Source organism: Cebus imitator, unplaced genomic scaffold (assembly GCF_001604975.1).
Source record: "Cebus imitator isolate Cc_AM_T3 unplaced genomic scaffold, Cebus_imitator-1.0 Scaffold143, whole genome shotgun sequence".
Lineage (NCBI taxonomy): Eukaryota > Metazoa > Chordata > Mammalia > Primates > Cebidae > Cebus > Cebus imitator.
In genome coordinates this window covers 4188011-4210214 of record NW_016107458.1, presented here as the reverse complement: position 1 = coordinate 4210214, position 22204 = coordinate 4188011, and the positions used below count along the sequence as shown (strand labels likewise).

Genomic DNA, 22204 nt, shown 5'->3' with positions numbered 1-22204 from the left:
TGCAGTGGTACAATCTTGGCTCACACTGCCACCTCCACCTCCAGGTTCAAGCAATTTTCCTGCCTCAGCCTCCCAAATAGCTGGGACTACAGACATGTGTCACCACCACACCCAGCTAATTTTTTGTATTTTCAGTGGAGACAGGCTTTCACCATGTTGGCCAGGCTGTCTTGAACTCCTAACCTCAAGTGATCTGCCCGTCTCAGCCTCCCAAAGTGCTGGGATTATAGGGATGAGCCACAGTGTTTGGCCCTTGTTTGTTGTTTTATACTCGTTAACTACTGTGAGCAATCTCTTAGCTGATACAAGGAGTGGAAAAATTTCTTGCCTATCCATTCCAGTTCCATCACCAGTTAATCAGCTGTGTGATCTTGGAGCCCTAGAGAACATAGTAAGCACAGACCATGAAAGATGAAAGAATCACCTACTTCAGCTTCTTCATTTTACAGTTGAGATAAGGAGATCCAGGGAAATGAGGTGATTTTTTTTAAGGCCGCACAGCTGGGTAGTTACAAAGCACAGCTTAGAGCCTGAATCTCTAGTTAGTACTTTTTCTCCTCATTTATTTAATAAGGGTAAGTAATGCTTGATTTACTTTATAGGATTCTTGAGTGGATCAAATGAAATAATAGATGTGAAATCTTGTTCAGTTGGATAGAACTTAAACAGAAAAAGAAAGCAAGAGGAAGCAAACACAATTGTAGAGACAGATGGAGAAGAAAGAAAATGAATGAAGCATGTGTTTATGAAAGGGTTAGTAACAAGCACCACCAGTGGCCATCCTTTAAAAAAAGTAGCCACTTGTTCCGTACAAGATCTGTCTGTGGCCCAGGTTTTCTTGTTGGTCCCTCCCTCCCTTCCATTCTTCCCATTCTCTTTTTTCTTTTATTTTCCCCTCCCTCCCTACCTCTTTTTGTTAAATTGGATAATCATGCTTTTAATGCTTAAAGGGAAAAGTGTAATATAACTTGCATGGATTATGTGACTTCCGGTCCTTAGTATTTCATTTACAGATAGTATTTATTAATGTGTATTAACAACATTTGTTATTGTTAAAGGGTGATAATCTGATGGCTTTGGCAGAAGCAACAATTGCCCTTGCAGAAATGTTAGAACTGAAAGCAGATCCCACTGGTCCAGTGGAAGGAACAGTAATAGAGTCTTTCACAGACAAAGGAAGAGGGTAGGACTCTTAAAATGCTTGCCTTTTTAATTTGTTTCATGGTTTTTGTGACTTGATTATATATTATTTTTGTTGCATGTTATTATTCATGAACAATATTTTCAAAGCATTTGTTTTAAAAAGTATATTATTGTTTGTACTAACACAAGAACACAAAAATGCAGTTATTATCAGTAGACCATAGCAACTATCTGTATACCTCTAGTAGTCATATTTAGATGATATAAGTAGTTAAATTTGCTTGATTTTTTTCCCCCCACTGACTCGACTGAATTGGTAAAGTCTTATAGATAACGTAAATTAGAATGAAACACCAATAGTTGCGTTTTAGGGTTTGTAAATTCTTTATGACCTTGCCCATTAATACAGTATGCAGAAAGGTCTTTGAAGTGGTGTTCTTGAATTTTCCTATGTAGCTGCAAAAGAGGTTTTCTCATTGCTTTATACTCTCTAACAACTGTGAGTAATTCCCTAGTAGATGGACACTGGCATAGAAAGTGGGTTAAGATTCTGTCAGAACACTTTGCTCCCTGCTTCTTCTCTTATAACCTTATAAGAAATGGTTTTTAAAAAATTGTGGTAAGAAACACCTAACATTAATTTTGTTATGTTAACCATATTTAAATATACAGTTCAGTATTAAGTTTATTCACATTGTTGTGCAAAAGATCTGTTGAACTATTTTATCTTGTAAAACTGAAACTCTATACCTCTTAAACACTAATATCTCCTTGTCCCTGTCCCAAGCCCTTGGCAATACCTTCCTGTTTTCTGTTGTTGTTGTTGTTGTTTTTGAGACGGAGTTTCACTTTTTTGCCGAGGCTGGAGTGAAGTGGCCTCCATCTTGGCTCACTGCAGCCTCCATCCCCCTGGGTTCAAGCGATTCTCTTGTCTCAGCCTCACAAGTAGCTGGGATTACAGGCACCTGCCACCATGCCTGGCTAATTTTTGTATTTTTAGTGGAGATGGGGTTTTGCCATGTTGGTCAGGACAGTATCAGACTCCTGACCTCTGTGATCCACCCACCTTGGCCTCCCAAAATGCTAGGATTACAGGTGTGAGCCACCATGCCTGGCCCTGTTTTCTGTTTTTAATTTGTGAATACTTTACATACTTCATATGAGTGGAATTGTGCAATATGTATCCTTTGATAACTGGCTTGTTTCATTTTGCATAATGTTCTAGAGTTACATTCATGCTGTAGCCTGTGATAGGATTTCTTTTTTAAAAAAATTATTTTTTATTTTATTTTTTCTGAGATTGAGTCTCCCTCTGTAACCCAGGCTGGAGTGCAGTGGTGCGATCTCGGCTCACTGCAACCTCTGCCTCCCGAGTTCAAGCAATTCTCCTGCCTCAGCCTCCTGAGTTGCTGGGACTATAGGCACATGCCAGCACACCTGGCTGCTTTTTGGATTTCTAGTAGAGATGGGGTTTTGCCATGTTGGCCAGGCTGGTCTCGAACTCCTGACCTCAGGTAATCCACCTGCCTCAGCTTCCCACAGTGCTGGGATTACAGGCATGAGGCATCACACCTGCCAATTTCCTTCTTTTTAAAGACTCTATAATATTCCTTTGTATGTAAAATCCACATTTTCTTTGGAAGAAATGTCCATGTGTCTTGATGGACGTTTGGGTTGCTTCTACTTCTTGGTATTGCAAATACAATTTTTTAAAAAAGGTCTTGATAGGCTGACTTTGAATTCATGGGCTCAAGGGATTCTCTTGCCTTAGCCTGCTGAATAGCTGGGATTGCGGGTATGCCAATGCACCCAGCTTTGAAATGTTTTTATAGTATGAAAAACTGCTTAAGAAGTTGAGAAGTGGTAGAATTAACCTTGTGTACACACGTTTATATAATTTAAACTTCATAAAGATATCTTTGCTCTACTCAAAATACAATTACATCCTGATTATGACATTAAAATATACTTTTATTTTGATTTAGTCCTGTTACTACAGCTATAATTCAAAGAGGAACTTTAAGAAAAGGCTCTGTTCTGGTTGCTGGAAAAAGTTGGGCAAAAGTTCGCTTAATGTTTGATGAAAATGGAAAAACAATCGATGAGGCCTATCCCAGCATGCCAGTGGGAATTATAGGCTGGAGAAACCTTCCTTCTGCAGGAGAAGAAATTCTTGAAGTCGAATCTGAGGTATATCAAGCTTAATTCCTATATATTAGATATAATATAATGATTTTAAATGTCAATTTACAGTGTTATACCAAATATGTATATTAATGTTAACAAATAATTTAGATTATAAGGGGCTGTGAGGGGGCAAGTTGTGCTATGTTAGCCTTAGACTGTAGAATTTTGGTGGGGAATAAGATTTTTTAAATCATTTCAAAGCTCTCAAAATTTTACATGTTTCTTAAAACTTATAAAAGTAGTCATTTCTTACATGAGTTAAGCTAATTTCCTAATGGGGGAAAACATAAAGGCTTTAATCTAGCAGTTACCGGGATCTATTTCATTAAATAATGCGTTTTTCCCCTATAAAGCAAAGGGCACGTGAAGTTGTTGACTGGAGGAAGTATGAACAACAACAGGAGAAAAGTCAAGAGGATATGAAAATAATAGAAGAAAAGCGAAAGGAACACCAAGAAGCACATTGGAAAGCCCGTGAGAAGTATGGCAACGTGCAGTGGAAGGAGAGATCATATCTAAAGTATTTAGAAGGAAAAGGACAAACATTCTTAAGGCCAAAAGAGAAAATGGAGAGAGATTCAAATGTACTTCCTGTGATTATTAAAGGTATCTTTTTAAAGATTTTACTTTACAGTTCATTCTTTGAATATGTTTTTTTAATTCTCATGATTAGTTTGGACCTTTACATTTACATGAAAATTATTTCAATATTTTAGAAGAGATTTTCTTAGTCAACATATTTCTTGCTGATTTTGTTGTAAATGTATGTTTGGCTGATAATATGCTATTAAGTAAGTATTTGTAATGCTAAGCCTAAATAAAAGTGGATTTAGTGGTAAATGACATTCCTATCATGCTTTAAATAGATTATTGTCATTTTTTTATGTCTGCTGATGTCTAATTCTTAAGACCCAACAATTGTAAACTTTTTCTGTATTTAGGTGATGTTGATGGTTCTGTTGAGGCCATTTTGAACATCATAGATACCTATGATGCTTCACATGAATGTGAACTAGAATTAATACATTTTGGAGTGGGCGATATAACTGCAAATGATGTTAACCTTGCTGAAACATTTTGTGGTAAGGATTCCATTTCTTCTTGTTAATCTCTGTTCTCCAAATAACACTGAACCATCTGCTTCTGTGTTGCTTGGCTTGTCACACCTGACATTTATTCCCATCAGCATCACCCTTCCTGCTATAGTCCAGTCCCAGCTAGCAGTTGAAACGAATAGGATGTGCAGTATTGTGGCCATAGCTCCATTTGTTGTGGTTGTATTGCAATTTTGGGGAACTATTTCAAGACCTGGTCATGTTTCTCTTTTTTGTTTGTTTGTTTGTTTCTGTATCTTTTGTTTTTTTAAGGTACCATTACTGCCCCCTTTCCCTACTCCTAGTTCTTTACCATCCCAAGGTTGATTCTCCTGTCTTTCATTAGACTTCTGAATGTTTCTAACACTGTAATCAGCCTATTTGGTTCTTTCCTTCATCTTTTACTTTTGGCTACCTATCTTTAGTAATTGATAACTTCAAACGTCATATCTTTTTAGAGCAAAAGGTCCTTTTAGCTTTACAGGCCTAGAAGGCAAGGAACTGTCTTTATTAGTTGAACTTATGATACACGAAAAGGGGGACTCATGACTGTTAAATGGTCGAACACCTAGTAAAACAACAACATTGTTGAGTGACTGTGAATCCATTAGGAAAGATATTCTTTGAAACCTGACTTGATTAGAGTTAAATGTCACCTCTAGTACTGAAAAGGATAGAGGTGACATCTAACTGATTAATTAAAAGTATTTGGTAGGCACTGACTGGCCTAGCACTGTGCTGTAATGTAGACTGTGTATTGAATGACTTTTTCTTTTTTTGAGACAGAGACTCACTCTGTCACCCAGGCTGGAGTGCAGTGGCATGATCTCAGCTCACTGCAACCTCTGCCTCTCAGGTTCAAGGGATTCTGCTGCCTCAGTCTCCACGAAGTAGCTGGTGGGATTACAGGTGTGCGCCACCATGCCTGGCTAATTTTTTATTGGTAGAGACAGGGTTTCACTATGTTGGCCAGGCAGGTCTTGAACTCCTGACCTAGGTGGTCCATCTGCCTTGGCCTCCCAAAGTACTTGGAGTATAGGCATGAGCCACTGTATCCGGCAAATTGAATGACTTCTTTTTTTTCTTGAGATGGAATTTTTCTTTTGTCACCCAGGCTGGAGTGCAATGGTGTGATTTTGGCTCACTGCCACCTATGCTTCCCAGGTTCAAGTAATTCTCCTGCCCCAGCCTCCCCAGTAGCTGGGATTACAGGCATCTGCCACCACACCTGGCTAACTTTTGTATTTTTAATAGAGACGGTGTTTCATCACGTTAGCCAGGCTGGTCTCAAACTCCTGACCTTCCAATTAAGTCACTATCTTTCCCTCCACCCCTGTAAGTCACAATTTTTAGCATCTTTTGGCCATCTGAATACCTTGAGTACAAACCACAATAATGGTAGACAAAAAGATCATGATTTAATAATGTAATTATTATTAGAATGAAGCATATTTCAGCCCTGGTCATTTTTGGTGTTCTTGTCTGGTATAAAAATCAAATTTTGTTAGTATTCTGTCTTACACGTTTCTTATTACTTACTGTTCCTTAAAATTACAAAGAAATTTTCTTTGTTAAACAAGCCACAATACAATTTATAAAATTCTTTCATCAGTTGGAAGATTTACTAGTTTTGGTGAGAAAAATATCATAGACCTTATCTCCTCTAATTGCTTTTTTTTTTTTTTTTTTTTTTGATGGGGTTTTGCTCTTTTTGTCCAGGCTGGAGTGCAATGGCGCCATCTTGGCTCACTGGAACCTCAGCCTCCCAGGTTCAAGTGATTCTCCTGCCTCAGCCTCCCAAGTAGCTGGAATTACAGGCGCCCACCACCACACCTGGCTAGTTTTGTATTGTTAGTAGAGACAGGTTTCACCACATTGGCCAGGCTGGTCTCGAACTCCTGACCTCAGATGATCCACCCACCTCGGCCTCCCAAAGGGCTGGGATTACAGGCGTGAGCCACTGTGCCTGGCCTCTAATTGCTATTTTAGTTTAATTTAGAAAATAAAACAATTTAGATTCAAGTTTCTGCTTGAAAGACAAATAAATGATTATAATCTTTATGCTATTTCATTGATCATATTTCTCTTTGCTAGGTGTTATATATGGCTTTAATGTGAATGCGGGCAATGTTATCCAACAGTCCGCTGCAAAAAAAGGAGTAAAAATTAAACTTCACAAAATAATTTACCATCTTGTTGAAGATTTGCAAGAAGAACTGAGCAACAGATTACCCCGTGCTGTGGAAGAGCACCCAGTAGGTGAGTGATCACTGAATGTTACTTTTAAAAATTAGTATCTTAGGTGCTATAAATAGCACTTGAAAGCAAAGTTTAGAGGAACTGTTTTCAATGTTGAAAGGTATATCCTGTGTTCTAGAAAAAAATGACTGCCATGAGAATCCACTGTAACTTCTTACATAAACACCTGCCGTGTGTAACACATTGTGCCTATGCTTTGAGGATACAAAGGCAAGTAAGGAATTAAGAACTTGCCCTCAAGTTTAGATATGAACAAATAATTATAATACAGATTACGTTACGATGGAAGGCATAAAGATTATGAACAATGTCATGGAAAGAGCTGTTGACTTTGTCGTGGGGCTAGCAGAGAAGTCTACCATAAGAGGAAAATTTACATTTAAATATTAAATACAGCTGGGTGTGGTGGCTCATGCTTGTAATCCTAGCACTTTGGGAGGCCGAGGCAGATGGATCACCAGGTCAGGAGTTTGAGACCAGCCTGACCAACATAGTGAAACCCCATCTACTAAAAATACAAAAATTAGCCAGGCGTGGTGGCACGCTCCTGTAATCCCAGCTGCTCAGGAGGCTGAGGCAGGAGATTTGCTAGAAGCTGGGATGTGAAGGTCATGCCACTGCACTCCAGCCTGGGTGACAGAGCGAGACTCCATCTCAAAAAAAAGAAAAATACATATATAATATTTAAAAATATTGTTTTTGGCCGGGCGCGGTGGCTTATGCCCATAATACCAGCACTTTGGGAGGCCCAGGCGGGTGGATCACCAGGTCAAGAGATCGAGACCATCCTGGTCAACATGGCGAAACCCTATCTCTAAAAACAAAACAAAACAAAACAAAAAATATATATTGTTTTTAGCATATTGTGGCCAAAGACTGAGTTTATTGGTTAAGTCACCTTATCTGTTCTTTTTTCCTCCCCATGAAGATATTTTTGTTGTTAACTTTTAATTTTAATAATAGTTTTGTTTTTTTTTTCTTTTAAGACGGAGTTTTGCTCTTGTTGGCCAGGCTGGAGAGCAATGGCACAATCTCGACTCACTGCAGCCTCCGCCTCCTGGGTTCAAGCGATTCTCCTGCCTCGGCCTCCCAAAATAGCTGGAATTACAGGCGCCAACCACCACACCTGGCTAATTTTTGTATTTTTAGTAGAAACAATGTTTCACCATGTTGGCCAGGCTGGTCTTGAACTCCTGACCTTGGGTGATCTGCCCACCTCAGCCTCCCAAAGTGCTGGGATTATAGGTGTGAGCCACTGTGCCTGGCCCAATAACAGTTTTTAATTTCCAGAAAAAATTGCAAGAGAAATAACAAGGAACTCCTGTGTATCTTTTACCAGTTGTTTACATTTTGTCCTATTAGCCTCATTTTTGACCTGCTCTATATACACACGATTTTTTTTTGCCTGGACCATTTGAGAATGTTTGAGATATTGTGCCCATTTTCCTCTAAATATGGAAAGGATACTATCTTATAAAACCATAGAACTAATCAAACTCAGGAAATTCAACATTTATTTATACAATGCTATTATCTAATATACAGTCCATATTCACATTTTGTCCATTGTCCCAACAATATACTTTTTTCCCCTAGTATAGGTTCATGGATTATAATATATCCATGTTGTCATCTCTCTCTAGTTCCATTTAATCTGGAACAGTTCTTCAGTTTTTCTCTTTGAGCTAGAGTCTACTCTGTCACCAGGCTGGAGTGCAGTGGTGCAATCTCGACTCACTGCAACCTCTGCCTCCTGGGTTCAAGCCATTCTCCTGCCTTAGCTTCCTGATTAGCTGGGATTACAGACATGTGCCACCATGCCCAGCTATTTTTTTTGTTTGCATTTTTAGTAGACACAGGGTTTCACCATGTTGGCCAGGATGGCCTCAGACTCCTGACCTCATGATCTGCCTGCCTTGGCCCCTCAAACTGCTGGGATTACAGGTGTGAGCCACCGTACCTGGCCAATTTTTTTCTTTTTTGACCTTGACATTTTGAAGCATTATTGGCCAGCTATTTTATAGAATGTACCTTAATTTGGATTTGTCCAGTGTTTTCCTATGAGATTTGATTTTGCATTTTTGGCCTAAGTGACAGACTATTTTAGGTTTTTCTGACCTGCTCAACATGATTGTACAGACATTTTTATGTTCTTGTGCTAAAACCAATTTGGAAAACCGAGTCATATGTGGGCTTCTAGGATTAAGCAAACACACCAGTCAGATAACACTAACAAATGGCACCCTAGAAATCTGGTTCATTTTAGTGTGTGTTACTTCATTATTGGAATTTGTTTTAATTTTTAGTCAGTGAAAAAAACAGACTCAGCCGGGCACGGTGGCTCACACCTGTAATCTCAGCACTTTGGGAGGCCAAGGTAGAGGGATCACCTGAGGTTGAGAGTTTGAGACCAGCCTATCCAACATGGAAAAACCTTGTCTCCACTAAAAATACAAAATTAGCCAGGCATGGTGGTGCATGCCTGTAATCCCAGCTACTCAGGAGGCTGAGGCAGGAGAATCGCTTGAACCCGGGAGATGAGGTTACAGTGAGCTGAGATGGCGCCATTGCACTCCAGCCTGGGCAACAAGGAAACTCCATCTGAGGGGGGCGAGGGGGCAGAAAACCAGACTCAAAATTAGTACTCCTAAGTAGATATAAATTACTTATGGCAAGATGAAAAACAATGAGGCCAGGCACAGTGGCTCATGTGTGTCATCTCAGCACTTCTGGAGGCTGAGGTAGGAGCACCGCTTGAGGCCAAGAATTCAAGACCAGCCTCCAAAACAAAAAAGCTAAAAAAAATTAGTTGGGCATGGTGGCATACGCCTATAGTCTTAGCTATCAAGGAGGCTTGCTTGAGTCCAGGAGCTTGATAGTACAGAGCTGATTGTGCCACTCACTCCAGCCTGGATGACAGTGAGACTCCATCTCAGGAAAAAAAAAAAAAAAAAAGTATAGCTGAAGAGTTTCATGCCTTTGTATTCTTAATATTGGTGAGGAAAATAAAGTTGGAGTTAAAGAAACCTCGACTTTTTTTCTATGCATGAATTTGGATTTTGGTCATACCTTTTATCTTTATACTACAGAATGTCAGAAATTGCACATTTCTCAGACTCTTTAGTTTTCTGCACATTAATGTTTTCTTATTCCTAAAGGTGAGGCGTCTATACTAGCTATTTTCTCTGTAACAGAAGGGAAGAAAAAAGTTCCTGTGGCTGGCTGCAGAGTCCAAAAAGGACAGTTAGAAAAACAAAAAAATTTTAAATTAATCCGTAATGGACATGTAATTTGGAAGGGTAAGCAACATCAAAATCTCCTTCTATAATAGTATATCCAGTCACCAAAATCTGTTGACCATATAATCGTCTGAAATCTGTTCATCTTTCATGCCCATCTCAGCTCGGGCCACTTATTGCTGTAACTCCTAACTTGTCTACAGTTGATGGGCTCACTTTGCCTGAGATGTTTATGTTGGTTTTACCCATTCAAGTCCTGAGTATCATCCTGTCCTCAGAAAAAAGTTGGCATCTACCTTTGAAATAGATTTAAGATATTTGAGGGGGTTCCCCTGGTGTTTAGTCCCATCATTTAACATGGGGGGAACATAAAATTAAGAATTTCAGAGTAATTTTCTGGTAACACCATACAATGTAATGTTTAGTAGGTACTTGTCATTTATTGAATATACTAACCTTAAATTATTTTTTTTAAGGCTTATTAACCTCACTGAAACACCATAAAGATGACATTTCAATTGTCAAAACTGGAATGGATTGTGGTCTCAGTTTAGATGAAGAAAATATAGAATTTAAAGTAGGAGATATAATTGTTTGTTATGAAGAAAAGTACAGACAAGCCAAGACTTCTTGGGATCCAGGATTTTAAAGTTACATTAAAAATGTAAATAACTCAACATGTTGCTTTATTGAAGGTAGAAATGCACTACTACTCGCCAAAACGTATCTAAGTTGTTCTACATGTATTTATACACTGGAACAAATTGTCAAAAGTGCTACATAAATAGGAAATCTTACTTAAGGACTTCTCCCACTAGAAATCCTTGAATGGAAAGACTGGCAATATAGTAAAAGGGAATTGTCAATTACTTACTTACACATCACTGATTAAAGTGTATGCCGTACTAAGAGTGTTATCAAGTGAACCACCTCTCCCTGAATTGAGCTCCAAAGATACGCTACCCAAATCCTGCTTGAAACCAAACTGTCTCTTAGTGTTAACAGTACAAATAAGTTATCATTCCATTACAGGGATCCATCTTGAATCAACATTAAGGTTCTCCCAAGAGTTGTACAACAGACAGCAAACCTTCCACTGAAACCACCCAGAGACTCAGGATGCATTTTTTTTTTGAACCAGGGCCTTGCTGTTGTCCAGGCTGAAGTGCAGTGCATTATAACTCATGGGGTCAAGGAGATTCTTTTACCTCAGCCTCCCCAGTAGGTGGGACTACACCTGGCTAACATTTTTTTTCTCAGAAGATGATGGGGGTCTTGCTATGGTGCCCAGGCTGGTCTTAAACTCCTGGACCTGACGCAAGTGATCCTCCCAAAGCTTTGGGATTACAGGCATGAGCTACCACTCCCAGCCAGTATGCATTTTTGAGTTGGCAACTTTAGCCTTTAACAGAACACTTACCACAAAAACCTTGATTCTCAGAGGAAAACAGGAGATAGGCACTACTGGCCATTGAATGGGTGCAGGAAAAGAGAACTCATCACATGACAGACCACGCAACAAAGAATTACCTAGCCCTAAATGTCTGTTGTGCTGAGGTCAAGAAATGGACAGAAATACAAACTGGCTTCTATTTAGACAACTTACATTAAATAAACTTCTGCCAAAGCATAGGTAGCCTAAGAAGTTATGAATTGAAAATATCCAGACCTTTGCAAGTAGTTGGCACCTGGCAGGTATACAGAACCACTGGGTCACATAATCCCCAGAAGCAACACTCACACAGTGACAGAACTACTAAAGGAAATGGTGTGACCATCAATTTGGTGCTTAAAAATCATTCTTTAAAGCACTGCAATAATCCAACAATAAATGTTAGTTCATGTCTTTTATTAACTCAGTTATTTGTCTTCTGGTTTGTTGAAGCAGTAAGTCAGACAACATTTGCCACAATAATGTCTGTCAAAGTGGCTTGCCATAAACACTCCAGCGCCACATTCATCAGAAGGGCACTCTCGACGAAGGCGACTAATTTTGCCATTCTCATCCACCTGAAAAGTACACAAACTTGCTTTAAGATAATTTTACAACACATTCTGAAGTCTAATTTAACTGACTCAAAATATTTAAGTTTTTAGCTATATAATACTGGTAGTTTTAGTGCTTATAAACCAAAGCACCCTAAATTCTCACCAGTTATTACTACAATGAAAACATTCAGAAGTCTTGGGACTTTTGAACATTAAAGGCCAGCTTTCCAAGTGGTCAAGAAAGGTAAGACCTGAACCCAGACCTGACTTTAAACTCCGAGCCCTATTACATAAGCGATTTCAAATATCAAACAAAAACCCCAGAAAGTGTGAATTTCCCATTTCCAGAATACTTCATTTAAACAAAAGTGGGATAATGTTGGATGCTTAAGTCCAAGAAAATATTGACAAGTTACTATAAAGATTAAGTTTTCCAAATAAACCAAGACTTTGCTGACATTCTGTCCATCTCTTTAACTGGCTCACCTTATAGTATTTCAGAACCGCCAGCTTGACCTTCTTTCTCTTGTGCTTATTCTTCTTGGGAGTGGTGTAAGACTTCTTCTTCCTTTTCTTAGCACCACCACGAAGTCTCAACACAAGATGAAGAGTAGACTCCTGTTAATGGGAGAGAGAATGGAGCAAGCTTTCATGATTGCACTAAGAATGGGCACACCAACATCATGCATCGAATCTTGCCACCTCTATCCCAATAAAGTATCTGATTCTTAACTGTTCACAGGGAGATTAAAGAATGAATTGACTTACACCATGGGATGCAACTTGCAAAATACATGTGAGAAACTATGGCAGTGCTTCAAGTATCAGTACAGGAGTCACCTAAAAAAAAATCTATTGCTAATCTAATCCCATTCTCCCCACTTGTGTCAAAATGTCCAGAAAACAATGCAGGCAGTGGCTCACGTCTGTAATCCCAGCACTGGGAGGCCACGGTGTGAAGATCACTTTAGCCCAGGAGTCTGAGACCAGCCTAGGCATGCGTGGAGGCATGTGCCATTAGCCCCAATTATAGGAGGCTGAGGTGGGAGGATCACCTGAGCCTGAAAGGTGAAGGTTGCAGTGACTGCACCACTGACTCCAACCTGGGTGACAGAGCCAGAGCCAGTCTCAAAAACAGTAGAATGAAATATTTCCAAAATAAGATTTTAAGAGGCTGCTCCTTCCCCCAGACAGACCTTCTGAATGTTGTAGTCAGACAAAGTACGTCCATCTTCCAGTTGCTTGCCAGCAAAGATCAGTCTTTGCTGATCAGGAGGAATTCCTAATGAGAAAAAAAACAACAAAAATTAAGTCACAGCACACCAAGCCTGATGTGCTCCAGATTTATAAGGTAACATCCCTTAATCAAATACATGAATAATAACGGCTGATAATAAGCCCTTACTACAGGACATAGTTCTCAATCTTTACACGTTACATTTTACTGCATTTAATCTTAATGCCAATACTTGGCTGGGCGCCATGCCTCAGGCCTGTAATCCCAGCACTTTGGGAGGCCGAGGTGAGCAGATCACTTGAGGCCCGGAGTTTGAGAACAGCCTGGTCAACATGGTGAAACCCAGTCTCTACTAAAAACACAAAAAATTAACCGGGCGTGTTGGTGCACGCCTGTAAACCCTGCTACTCGGGAGCCTGAAGTTGCAGCGAGCTGAGACGCGCCACTGCACTCCAGCCTGGACGACAAAGCAGACTCCCCCTCACACCCAAAATAAAAGTGTCCGAATTCACGCAAGTGAGATACACCTCAAGGATTCCAATCTAGGTACTGCTCCCGGATCATGAACATCTGTTTGTTGTGTTATTTCACAAGTATTACACTTTGTCAATCTGACCCCTTCCCCCTTCACCAAGAGCAGACATGCCTAGCAGGTAGCTTAACGTCTTCATAGGTTAATTTTTCTTAACCACAAAATATTACTTACCTTCCTTATCCTGGATCTTGGCCTTTACATTTTCTATCGTATCCGAGGGTTCAACCTGTAAGTGTTAAAATGAAAGTAAGTTGGTTACACATTAAGCAACTACAGCAGAACTCGTTTAATTCAAGTTGGTAATTACCACTGAACCGAACCGACGGCAGGGCTGAAAGCTACTCAAGGGAGCTGATTACCTATCCAGTGGGCAACCTCCCAAGTCTGCCCCGGAGAGCACCCTCATCTCCCCAGCCCAGGGCGGGCGGGGGCTGCAAGGCCACACGTGCTCGCTCCTGGCAGGCGCAGCTCCTCCGCTTTTAGCTAGTTAGCTACTGGCCCAAACCCCTCGAGGAGCGAGAGGCCCAGCCTCTGGTCACCAAAAATCAGCTCTAGACCTTTGCTCAGCAAAAGATCCTCATTTCAGGGCTTACATTTCAGAACCCAAATTCGTTCGGAATCATGGTCTAAGGCTTGGAAAGCAGCGCCAGTGCCAAAATCCACCTCAGGACCTTATTTGAACCTTAAGCTTCCTCAGGACCACCTGGCCCGTACCTCGAGGGTGATGGTCTTCCCCGTAAGGGTTTTCACGAAAATCTGCATTTTGGTGGCGGCCCCACCCGAGGCTGAGGAAAAGGAAGAGACGGGTTAGGTCAGAGAACACAAATGTACGAGGCAAACGGCGCCGGCCCGAGAGCATGCGAACAGCAGACACTCACCGCAGATGGCGGATCGAAAAGGAAGAACGCCGCGCAGGCCCACGGGGTTTCCCAGCGCCCCCGCCGAAGGACCCACCCTTTAGGCGACCACACCATATGCCCGACTGCCGTCTCAGCGACTGTCCAACCCGGTGCCAGACTGGATCGTAAACCTTGTTTCTCCTCTCCCTAGCCTGGGCTTATTTCTCACTTTAGCGTTCGGAATGCTCCCGAAATGGTAGGTTTAAACAAAGTAAAATATGTTTTAAAAAGGCTTTTCCCGCACAGTCAACTTGGCTAAGAGAGTCTTTAAAAGGAGGTGGGTCGAGAGGGGGCCCTCATTGGGGAAGAGAGAGGAAATGGAAGTGTGTTCTGGGAATTGTAGTTTTCCACTGCCTTCTTCTACCTTGGACTACTAGTCCCAAGATGCACTTCCACCTCCCAGATTCCCTAGTTACTATCTCTAAGCACTGGAGTTGGTGTTTGGAGAAAGGGATTCAGGTGAGGACCGGAGGGAGGATGAACCGGAATAACGATTCCCGAGTGTGGGAATGGGCCGGAAGTGACTAGGAGGAAAGGTTAAGGGGCGGGCAAAGAGTGCGGGGCACGAAAGGTGTCCGTCACCCACTTGTAGAAACGATGAGGGGTACAGAATCAGTGATCTACCAGACGCTCCCTGGGCTTCCAAGGGAAAGGAATCTGCGTGACCTGCTCCAGGCAAACGGAAAAATAGGTGAAATCTTCGGAAGCGGGTGTTCAGCCCTTTCTTGCCTGTAGCCCCTCCCTGCTTTCAACCGCCAAGCCTCTCCCAGCCCCAGCCCAGAGAAGAGTCTGGGTCTGGTGTGCCACTCCTTAGTGTGACACGCTTTAATATGTTGAAAATCTCAGGAGTTTTCAGATTTTCATATGAAGCCGTACGGAAAAGAAACTTGCAGAATGGTTATTTAGTTGTAGAATTTTCAATTTTGGGCATTGGAAGTGTTGGATCTGAGAGGAAGTTTTTGGAGTATGGATGGGGTGCTTTTCCGGCAAGGAGGCCAGTTAGAAGCAAGTTGCCCCTGTCCTTTCTGCACTCTACGAACCAGAGTCCTTTCTAATGTACCCTCTTAATATCTTCTGTATTTATTTCTTCATCCTTTGCCGCCTGCGACCCCATCCCCAAATTCAGACCTTAATTTTCCCTTGTAGGGGTTCAGTGTCTAACTCCTCTCTCCAGTCTTTCCTCCTTTCTAACCCACCTTGACTATTGGCTCCAAATACTCATTCTAAAAAGTAAAAGTGGGTGTGTTCTTATTCTACTTAAAGTATCTCACCTTCAGGATACAATACAAATTTCTTAGAATGACCTTCAGCCTCTGCCTTCCTTACAACCTAATCTGCTTAACACATTACATTTCAGTAAATCGAGCTAATTTAGTTTCCTGACTTTTGCTCTCCCCTGTTTTGGCATTTCTGAAGAATCCAATCGTTTCTTCTTGGAACATTTTTCATCCCATAGTCTGCCAACTAGTCTTTAACTTTACAACAAAATTTCCTAGCGCTGTTTGCACGCATTGTCTCCAGTCTTCCCCTTCCATTGTCTGAACACACTCCTGTCAGGCTTCTGTCCCCACCATTCTGATGGGATAGCTCTTGTGATGGTCACTGATGACCTCCATGTTACTAAATTCAATGGTCATTTCATCTTATTTGATCTGACAGCGGCATTTGACACAGTTGCTCATCCATCTCCCTTTGAAACCCTTCTTTTCTTTTCTTTCTTTCTTTTTTTTTTTTTNACCCAGGCTGGAGTGCAATGGCGCGATCTCGGCTCACTGCAACCTCCGCCTCCTGGGTTCAGGCAATTCTCCTGCCTCAGCCTCCTGAGTAGCTGGGATTACAGGCACGCGCTACCATGCCCAGCTAATTTTTTGTATTTTTAGTAGAGACGGGGTTTCACCATGTTGATCGGGATGGTCTCGATCTCTTGACCTCGTGATCCACCCGCCTCGGCCTCCCAAAGTGAAACCCTTTCTTTACCTGACTTCATCTCTTTCACTTTTTCCACCACCCTGGAGGTTCTTTTCCAGGCTCTTTTGCTGCCCCCTCTTGATCTGCCAGACCTCTAACCATGGAGTATCCTCAAGGCCCAGTCCTTGGGCCTCTGCTGTGTTAGCATTTTCTTGGTTATCATATTGTTTAATAACTTTTAAAGTATCCTCATATGCAAATGACTCATAAACTTATCTGTCACTCAGACCACTTACCTCAGCTTCATATTCACATATCCAGCTATCTACTCAGCATCTCTAATGGACAGTCCCCAAACTCTTAATCTCATGAAATTGCTCTTCCTATCTGTATGTGGCAGTTTTCATTTCTCCAGCGACTGAGGCCAAAAACTTCATGGTCATCCTTGACTGCTCTTTTATATCCCCTGTTTTATCTACCTCGGCACATCTTGGCTTTATTTTCAAAATATGTGCAGAACCTTTCCCACTACCTCCATTGTTACACCCTGATTCAAGCCACCATCATCTTTTGCCTTGATTATTGCAACAGCCTCCTAACAGTACTTCCAGCTTTCACCCTTGCATCCTATAATGTTTTCCACAGAGCAACAAGAACAATTCTTTAAAATGTGAGTCAGCTGTTATTTTTCTGCACACAGGCCTTGAAGGGCTTTGCATCTCACTCAGAGGAAAGCCTAAATTCCTACAAGTGAGACTGTTGCTCCAGCACTGGAACAAGTAGAGGCCACAGTCCAGTGTTGCTCCTCTTGCCAAGTCTGCCCAGAGAAAGGGACCTCTTTTACTAAACCACACGCAAGTCCCCCTTGGGCTGATAGTAGTTTTGCCCTCCAGGCCCTACATCCTACATAATCTGGCAGGTACCTCTCTGATCTCATCTCTTCTCTCCCATTCTCATTCTCTTCTAGCCCCATGGGCGCTCTTGCTGTTCCTCAGATGTGCTGTCCTACCCCAAGGCCTTTGGACTGGCTACTCTTTGCCTTAACTACTCTTCTCCCATGAATCTACATGACCTGCTATTTTCAGATTTCTGAAATGTCACCTTATCAGTGAGGTCTTTCATCTTTCCTGACTTATTGCCTTATGGAAAACAGTACCCTCCCACCTTTCTTAGTCTCTATCCCCCATACCTTGTTTTATTTTTCTTTGTATAACTTAACCCTCATCAGTCATATTATATTTCTGTATATTTTTTCTTTTTTTCTTTCCTTTTTTTTTTTTTTTTTTTTTTTTTTTTTTTTTTTTTTTCCTTTTTTTTTTTTTTTTTTTTTTTGAGAGAGTCTTCCTCTGTCTTCCAGGCTGGAGTGCAGCGGTGCAATCTTAGCCAACTGCAACTTCCACCTCTCTGGTTCAAGTGATTCTCATACCTCAGCCACCTGAGTAGCTGGGATTACAGGTGTGAGCCACTGCGCCCAGCTAAGTTTTGTATTTTTTAACAGAGACTGGGTTTTGCCATGTTGGCCAGGCTGACCTCAAATTCCTAACCTCAAGTGATCCGCCCGCCTCAGCTTTCCAAAGTGCTGGGATTACAGGTGTGAGCTACCATGCCTGGCCTATTTTTTTCCCTTGTGTGTTCTCTGTCTCTACTTGAATGTAACCTCTATAAGACTAGGGACTTTGTTTTATTCAGTTCTGTATCTCCAGTGTCTAGAATAATGGCAGACAAACAATTAGTGCCCTCCAAATACTGAGTAAATAAATGCAGCACAACTTAAGCATTGCCCCAGATTTTGTTTTACTAGATGTTTTCCCTGATGTTTCCTTGCCCCCTTCCGCAGGCTAATGAGATGCCCCTCTGGCTTTCTGTGGCCTATTGTGCTCACCTCTGTCACACTGCCTTTTCTGCTCTGTAGAAGTGGCTCATTTACTAGACCTGAAACGCCTGACTGGGAACCCTTGTGACTTGTCAACATATCCCTAAATATCTAATATGAATGAATGAATGATAATCTTAGTTGGTTTATGTAACTCAGTGGCATTTTGTAGATGCTAAGGAACAATCACCTTAGCTGTGTTCTGGTTTGAGAGTATCACAAGTCCAGTGTCTTATGAACAGACTAGATTATTGTTCAGTGATTATTGATTATTCAGCAAATATGTGTTTGTGTGCTGCTCTGCTAGGAACCGTATTATGCACTTGAATGCATGTGGTGGGGGAGGGTTAATAGGGAATGAGAACATTTTGTTTCCTGATCTTGCCAAGCTTACAGCCTAACAGACAGAATATAAACAGGAAGTCTGCAAGGCAGTGTGGTGGAAAGATAATACCATGATGAGGGAAGTGCATGGTATTATGGAGAACATAGCAATGGCATCTGACCAATTTTAAGGGAATCCAGGACAGCTTTCCTGAAACTGAAGAAAGATTAAAAGCCAAGTGAATCAAAGTGGTAGTATGTATGTGTTTTGGGGATTGGGGGTAATATAGAAGGATGTTCTGCAAGGAGGGGGAGAGAACTATGTAAGATCCTAAGGTAAGAGAGCAAGTTCATAGGAGTGGGGATGGGGATATGGGGCAAAGGATAGGGCCATGAAGAGAGTAAGTTTGGCTGGAGAACAAGAGTCCTTGGTTCCTGAAGGACACTAATAGGCCAGGTAAAGGAACTTGGATTTTATCCTAAGGGTAATACTGTAGGAAGCCACTGGTATCCAAATGTCACTACCCACCTCACTAATGATTACACCGGTTTCTTCCTCCTTTGACTTTCTTCTTTTACTATTTGAAATTATATTATTTATTTATAGTCTGTCTCCCCTATGAGATCATAAGCTGCAAGGAGCCAGGGATCTTATCTGTCTTACTGCTGAATTCCTAGCTGTGAAACACTGCCTGGTGCTTTGCTGACACTGAATAAATACTGGCTGAATAAAGGAATTAAAAATACAAAATTAAAAAAAAAATTATTTCTCATTTAGGAAAACTTGATTCATTTATGGGTTATTCCCCTGCTGGAACTACTTTATATTAATTTATAAATTGACTCCAGTTTATCAACATGAAGATAAATCTGGTCTTTTAAACTTCAGAATTATTTTGGTGTCTCCTCTTCTAGTATATGGCTATGGGCAGTATTTTTAGGCTACATATGTTATTTCAGATAACTAGATATCAGTTATATTGCCAGAACATGATACAATTGATTTAGACATTTATTTATCATGGCATTGTTTGTAATAGTGAAAATAGCAGCCGAGTGCAGTGGCTCATGCCAGTAGTTTCAGCACTTTGGGAGGCCAAAGTGGGCTGAGCACTTGAGGCCAGGAGTTTGAGACCAGCCTGGCCAACATGGTGAAACCCCATCTCTACTAAAATTATAAAAAATTAGCCAGATGTGGTGGCCCACGCCTCTAGTTCCAGCTCCTTGGGAGGCTAAGGCAGGAGAATTGCTTGAATTCAGGAAGCGAAGGTTGCAGTGAGCCAAGCTCTGTAATCCCAGCACTTTGGGAGGCCAAGGCGGGCAGATCACTTGAGGTCAGGAGTTCAAGACTAGCCTGGCCAACATGGCATGAGCCACTGCACCCGGCCATGGTTTGCTCTTTCTATTGTGAACCATTTATATAGTATTTCTTTACATGAATTAATCCATTCTACTCTTGCTGAACATTTGGTTCTTTATTTTTTTTAAGTTTTAGATATTATGAATAAACCTTTACATGTCTTTTGGTGGCTATCCATTAATTTTCTTTGGTTATATTCTTGATTTCATTTTGGTTTAAATGTGTTAATATGCCTATAAAGACCACCTTCACAGAGGAAGTATAACACACTCATCATACCAGCAAGTAGTGGTAGAAAGCAGATGGGATGAAACACAGAGATTATGAGTGCCATTGAAAAGCCTTTAGTTATAGAAATATAAAGAAAATGTGCTATAAATAAAAACAAAAGCTCTAGTAAAATGCTACTTATGTAAGCTGGATGTGAGCCATGGCAGTGGATTCTGATATGAATAAAGTCCTATAGAATGCTGAATAAAGAAGACAAATAAATGATTATACTGTAATATTTGTGCTACTTTATTGATCATATTTCTGTTTGCCAGGTGTTATATATGGCTTTAATGTGAATGCAGGCAATGTTATCCAACAGTCAGTTGCTGTCAGTGAGTTTCCTTACAGAGAGACCATTGCAGCCACCTATGGTGCTCCGTGGCCTCAACACAACATGACGTCTTCCCCTACATGCACCTGCTGGTGGCCTCTTAGGAGCTGCCCCACTGAGGGAGGTCATCCCTCTCAGTCACATCTGAGTAGCACTCACTCATGCCTCGGCCCTGAGGGGAATGCAGGGGTGACTGGCCAGGTCCCTGGCTGTGTCTGGCCTGGCATCTGCCTTTGGACTACCTTCTTGGCATAGCTCCCTGGGCCTGTGGCTGCTCCAAGCTGGGCTCCATCTCCCCTGAGCTGCAGTGCTGCTCCCAATGGTCTACAAACAAGGCTGGCATGGCAGCTCCCAGCTTAGCAGCATCCCCGGTGCAGGCTGGCCTAGGAGCTCTGTGCAGGATGCTGCCCAATGACCCAGCCCTGGCTGCACTCACGTCCAAGAACCCAGCTGGCTGGGGGGCCTCTGGCAGAGCTTTCCTTTTCTTCAAGTCTTGCCGAATTCCTGGAGGAAAAGCACTAATGTTCTCCTGGACACAAGGGAGGCAGACTCTCTTGGAGTAGAATAAACCGCACTCCTTTCCAGTCTTCCTTTCCCAGCTTCTCCTGGACCAAGAGCTCCTCCATGTGCCTCAAATAGTCCCTACACCACCCTGCGGAGGCTCCTCCTGTCCTGGCCCATCTGGTCCCTCTGGCTGTTGATACAGCTCCCCTGTGTGCACATGACCCTGCGGCAGATGATCTGGGACTTCACTCTGAGTACACTGGCCATGCAGCCTGCTGGAGAAACTGCGGTGTGAGCCTAGAATCCCAGGGATCTCCTTGTCGGAGGTGCAGGGATCCTTCATGACATAGCTTTCCTTCAGGAGGACCATCGACTGGGTGTCTGGGGGCTTCTGCCCCCCTTAGCTGTGCAGAGCTGTCAAGGCAGAGTTCACACTCAGACACTCCCAGAGGATGCCACTCTGCATGGGACGCCATCCAGTTCCTTCTTTGACTATGGAATTAAGTGCACCGTTATCAGCTGGCCCCCGGCTGTGACCTCTTGTCGCCTGAACTGAGGTGGTGTGTAAGGGCATATGCCAAGGGCTTCGCTGCTGGCTGACCCCAGATGCAACTCCAGGAAGTGTGGGTTACCAATGACTAACGGTTAGGATCGGCCAGGTGACTTACGCCTGTAATCCCAGCAGGTGTTTGGGAGGCAGAGGCGGGCAGATTGCCTGAGCTTAGGAGTTCGAGACCAGCCTGGGCAACATGGTGAAATCTTCGTCTCCACTAAAATATAAAAAATTAGCCGGGCGTGGTGGCGTGCGCCTGTAGTGCCAGCTACTTCGGAGGCTGAGGCAGGAGAATGGCTTGAACTGGGGAGACAGAGATTGCGCCACTGCAATACCGCCTGAGTGACAGAGCGATACTCTGTCTCAAAAAAAAAAGTGCGTGAACCTGATCCCGCTTTTCTTCTGCCGCCGAGGGGCGGCGCCCTGTCAGCAGGGGCGGTTAAGTGGGTTCGAGGAGCTGGTGGTCCCCGCGAGCCTCGGCGCTCCCTTTCTCGCC

The 22204-nt window shown here is 42.1% G+C and overlaps 3 protein-coding genes and 1 pseudogene across 13 annotated transcripts in view; 2 read left to right on the top strand and 2 right to left on the bottom strand.

Moving 5' to 3' along the window:
- MTIF2 (mitochondrial translational initiation factor 2) overlaps positions 1–10599 on the top strand; it is a 31337-nt gene extending 20738 nt beyond the window's left edge. For all 7 annotated transcript variants that reach the window (XM_037743401.1, XM_017542378.2, XM_017542377.2 and 4 more), the window contains 7 exons: positions 1059–1183; positions 3129–3333; positions 3684–3936; positions 4272–4412; positions 6519–6683; positions 9842–9982; positions 10399–10599. In XM_037743401.1, coding sequence (XP_037599329.1) covers positions 1059–1183; positions 3129–3333; positions 3684–3936; positions 4272–4412; positions 6519–6683; positions 9842–9982; positions 10399–10571 — 1203 coding nt within the window. In that variant the 3' untranslated portion in view covers positions 10572–10599. The remainder of the gene's footprint in view (positions 1–1058; positions 1184–3128; positions 3334–3683; positions 3937–4271; positions 4413–6518; positions 6684–9841; positions 9983–10398) is intronic.
- Positions 10600–11754: 1155 nt separating this feature from the next.
- Positions 11755–14780, bottom strand: RPS27A (ribosomal protein S27a). Its single transcript, XM_017542389.2, has 6 exons — positions 14562–14780; positions 14398–14468; positions 13855–13909; positions 13108–13193; positions 12398–12529; positions 11755–11932 (listed from the first exon to the last, which is right to left on the bottom strand). Exons 2-6 carry the CDS (start codon positions 14443–14445, stop codon positions 11783–11785), a joined length of 471 nt encoding a protein of 156 aa, XP_017397878.1. The 5' UTR covers positions 14446–14468; positions 14562–14780; the 3' UTR covers positions 11755–11782.
- A 130-nt stretch (positions 14781–14910) lies between these two features.
- The window catches only part of CLHC1 (clathrin heavy chain linker domain containing 1), a 71104-nt gene continuing 63810 nt past the window's right edge, over positions 14911–22204 (top strand). For 2 of the 5 annotated variants that reach the window (XM_037743409.1, XM_017542383.2), the window contains exon 1: positions 14911–15041. The gene's annotated coding sequence lies outside the window, so the exon portion shown is untranslated. Of the gene's footprint in view, positions 15042–15076; positions 15274–22204 lie in introns of those variants that run through there. The other 3 variants (XM_037743406.1, XM_037743405.1, XM_037743407.1) reach the window with 3 other exon arrangements.
- On the bottom strand, positions 21084–21631 carry LOC119473260 (annotated as a pseudogene).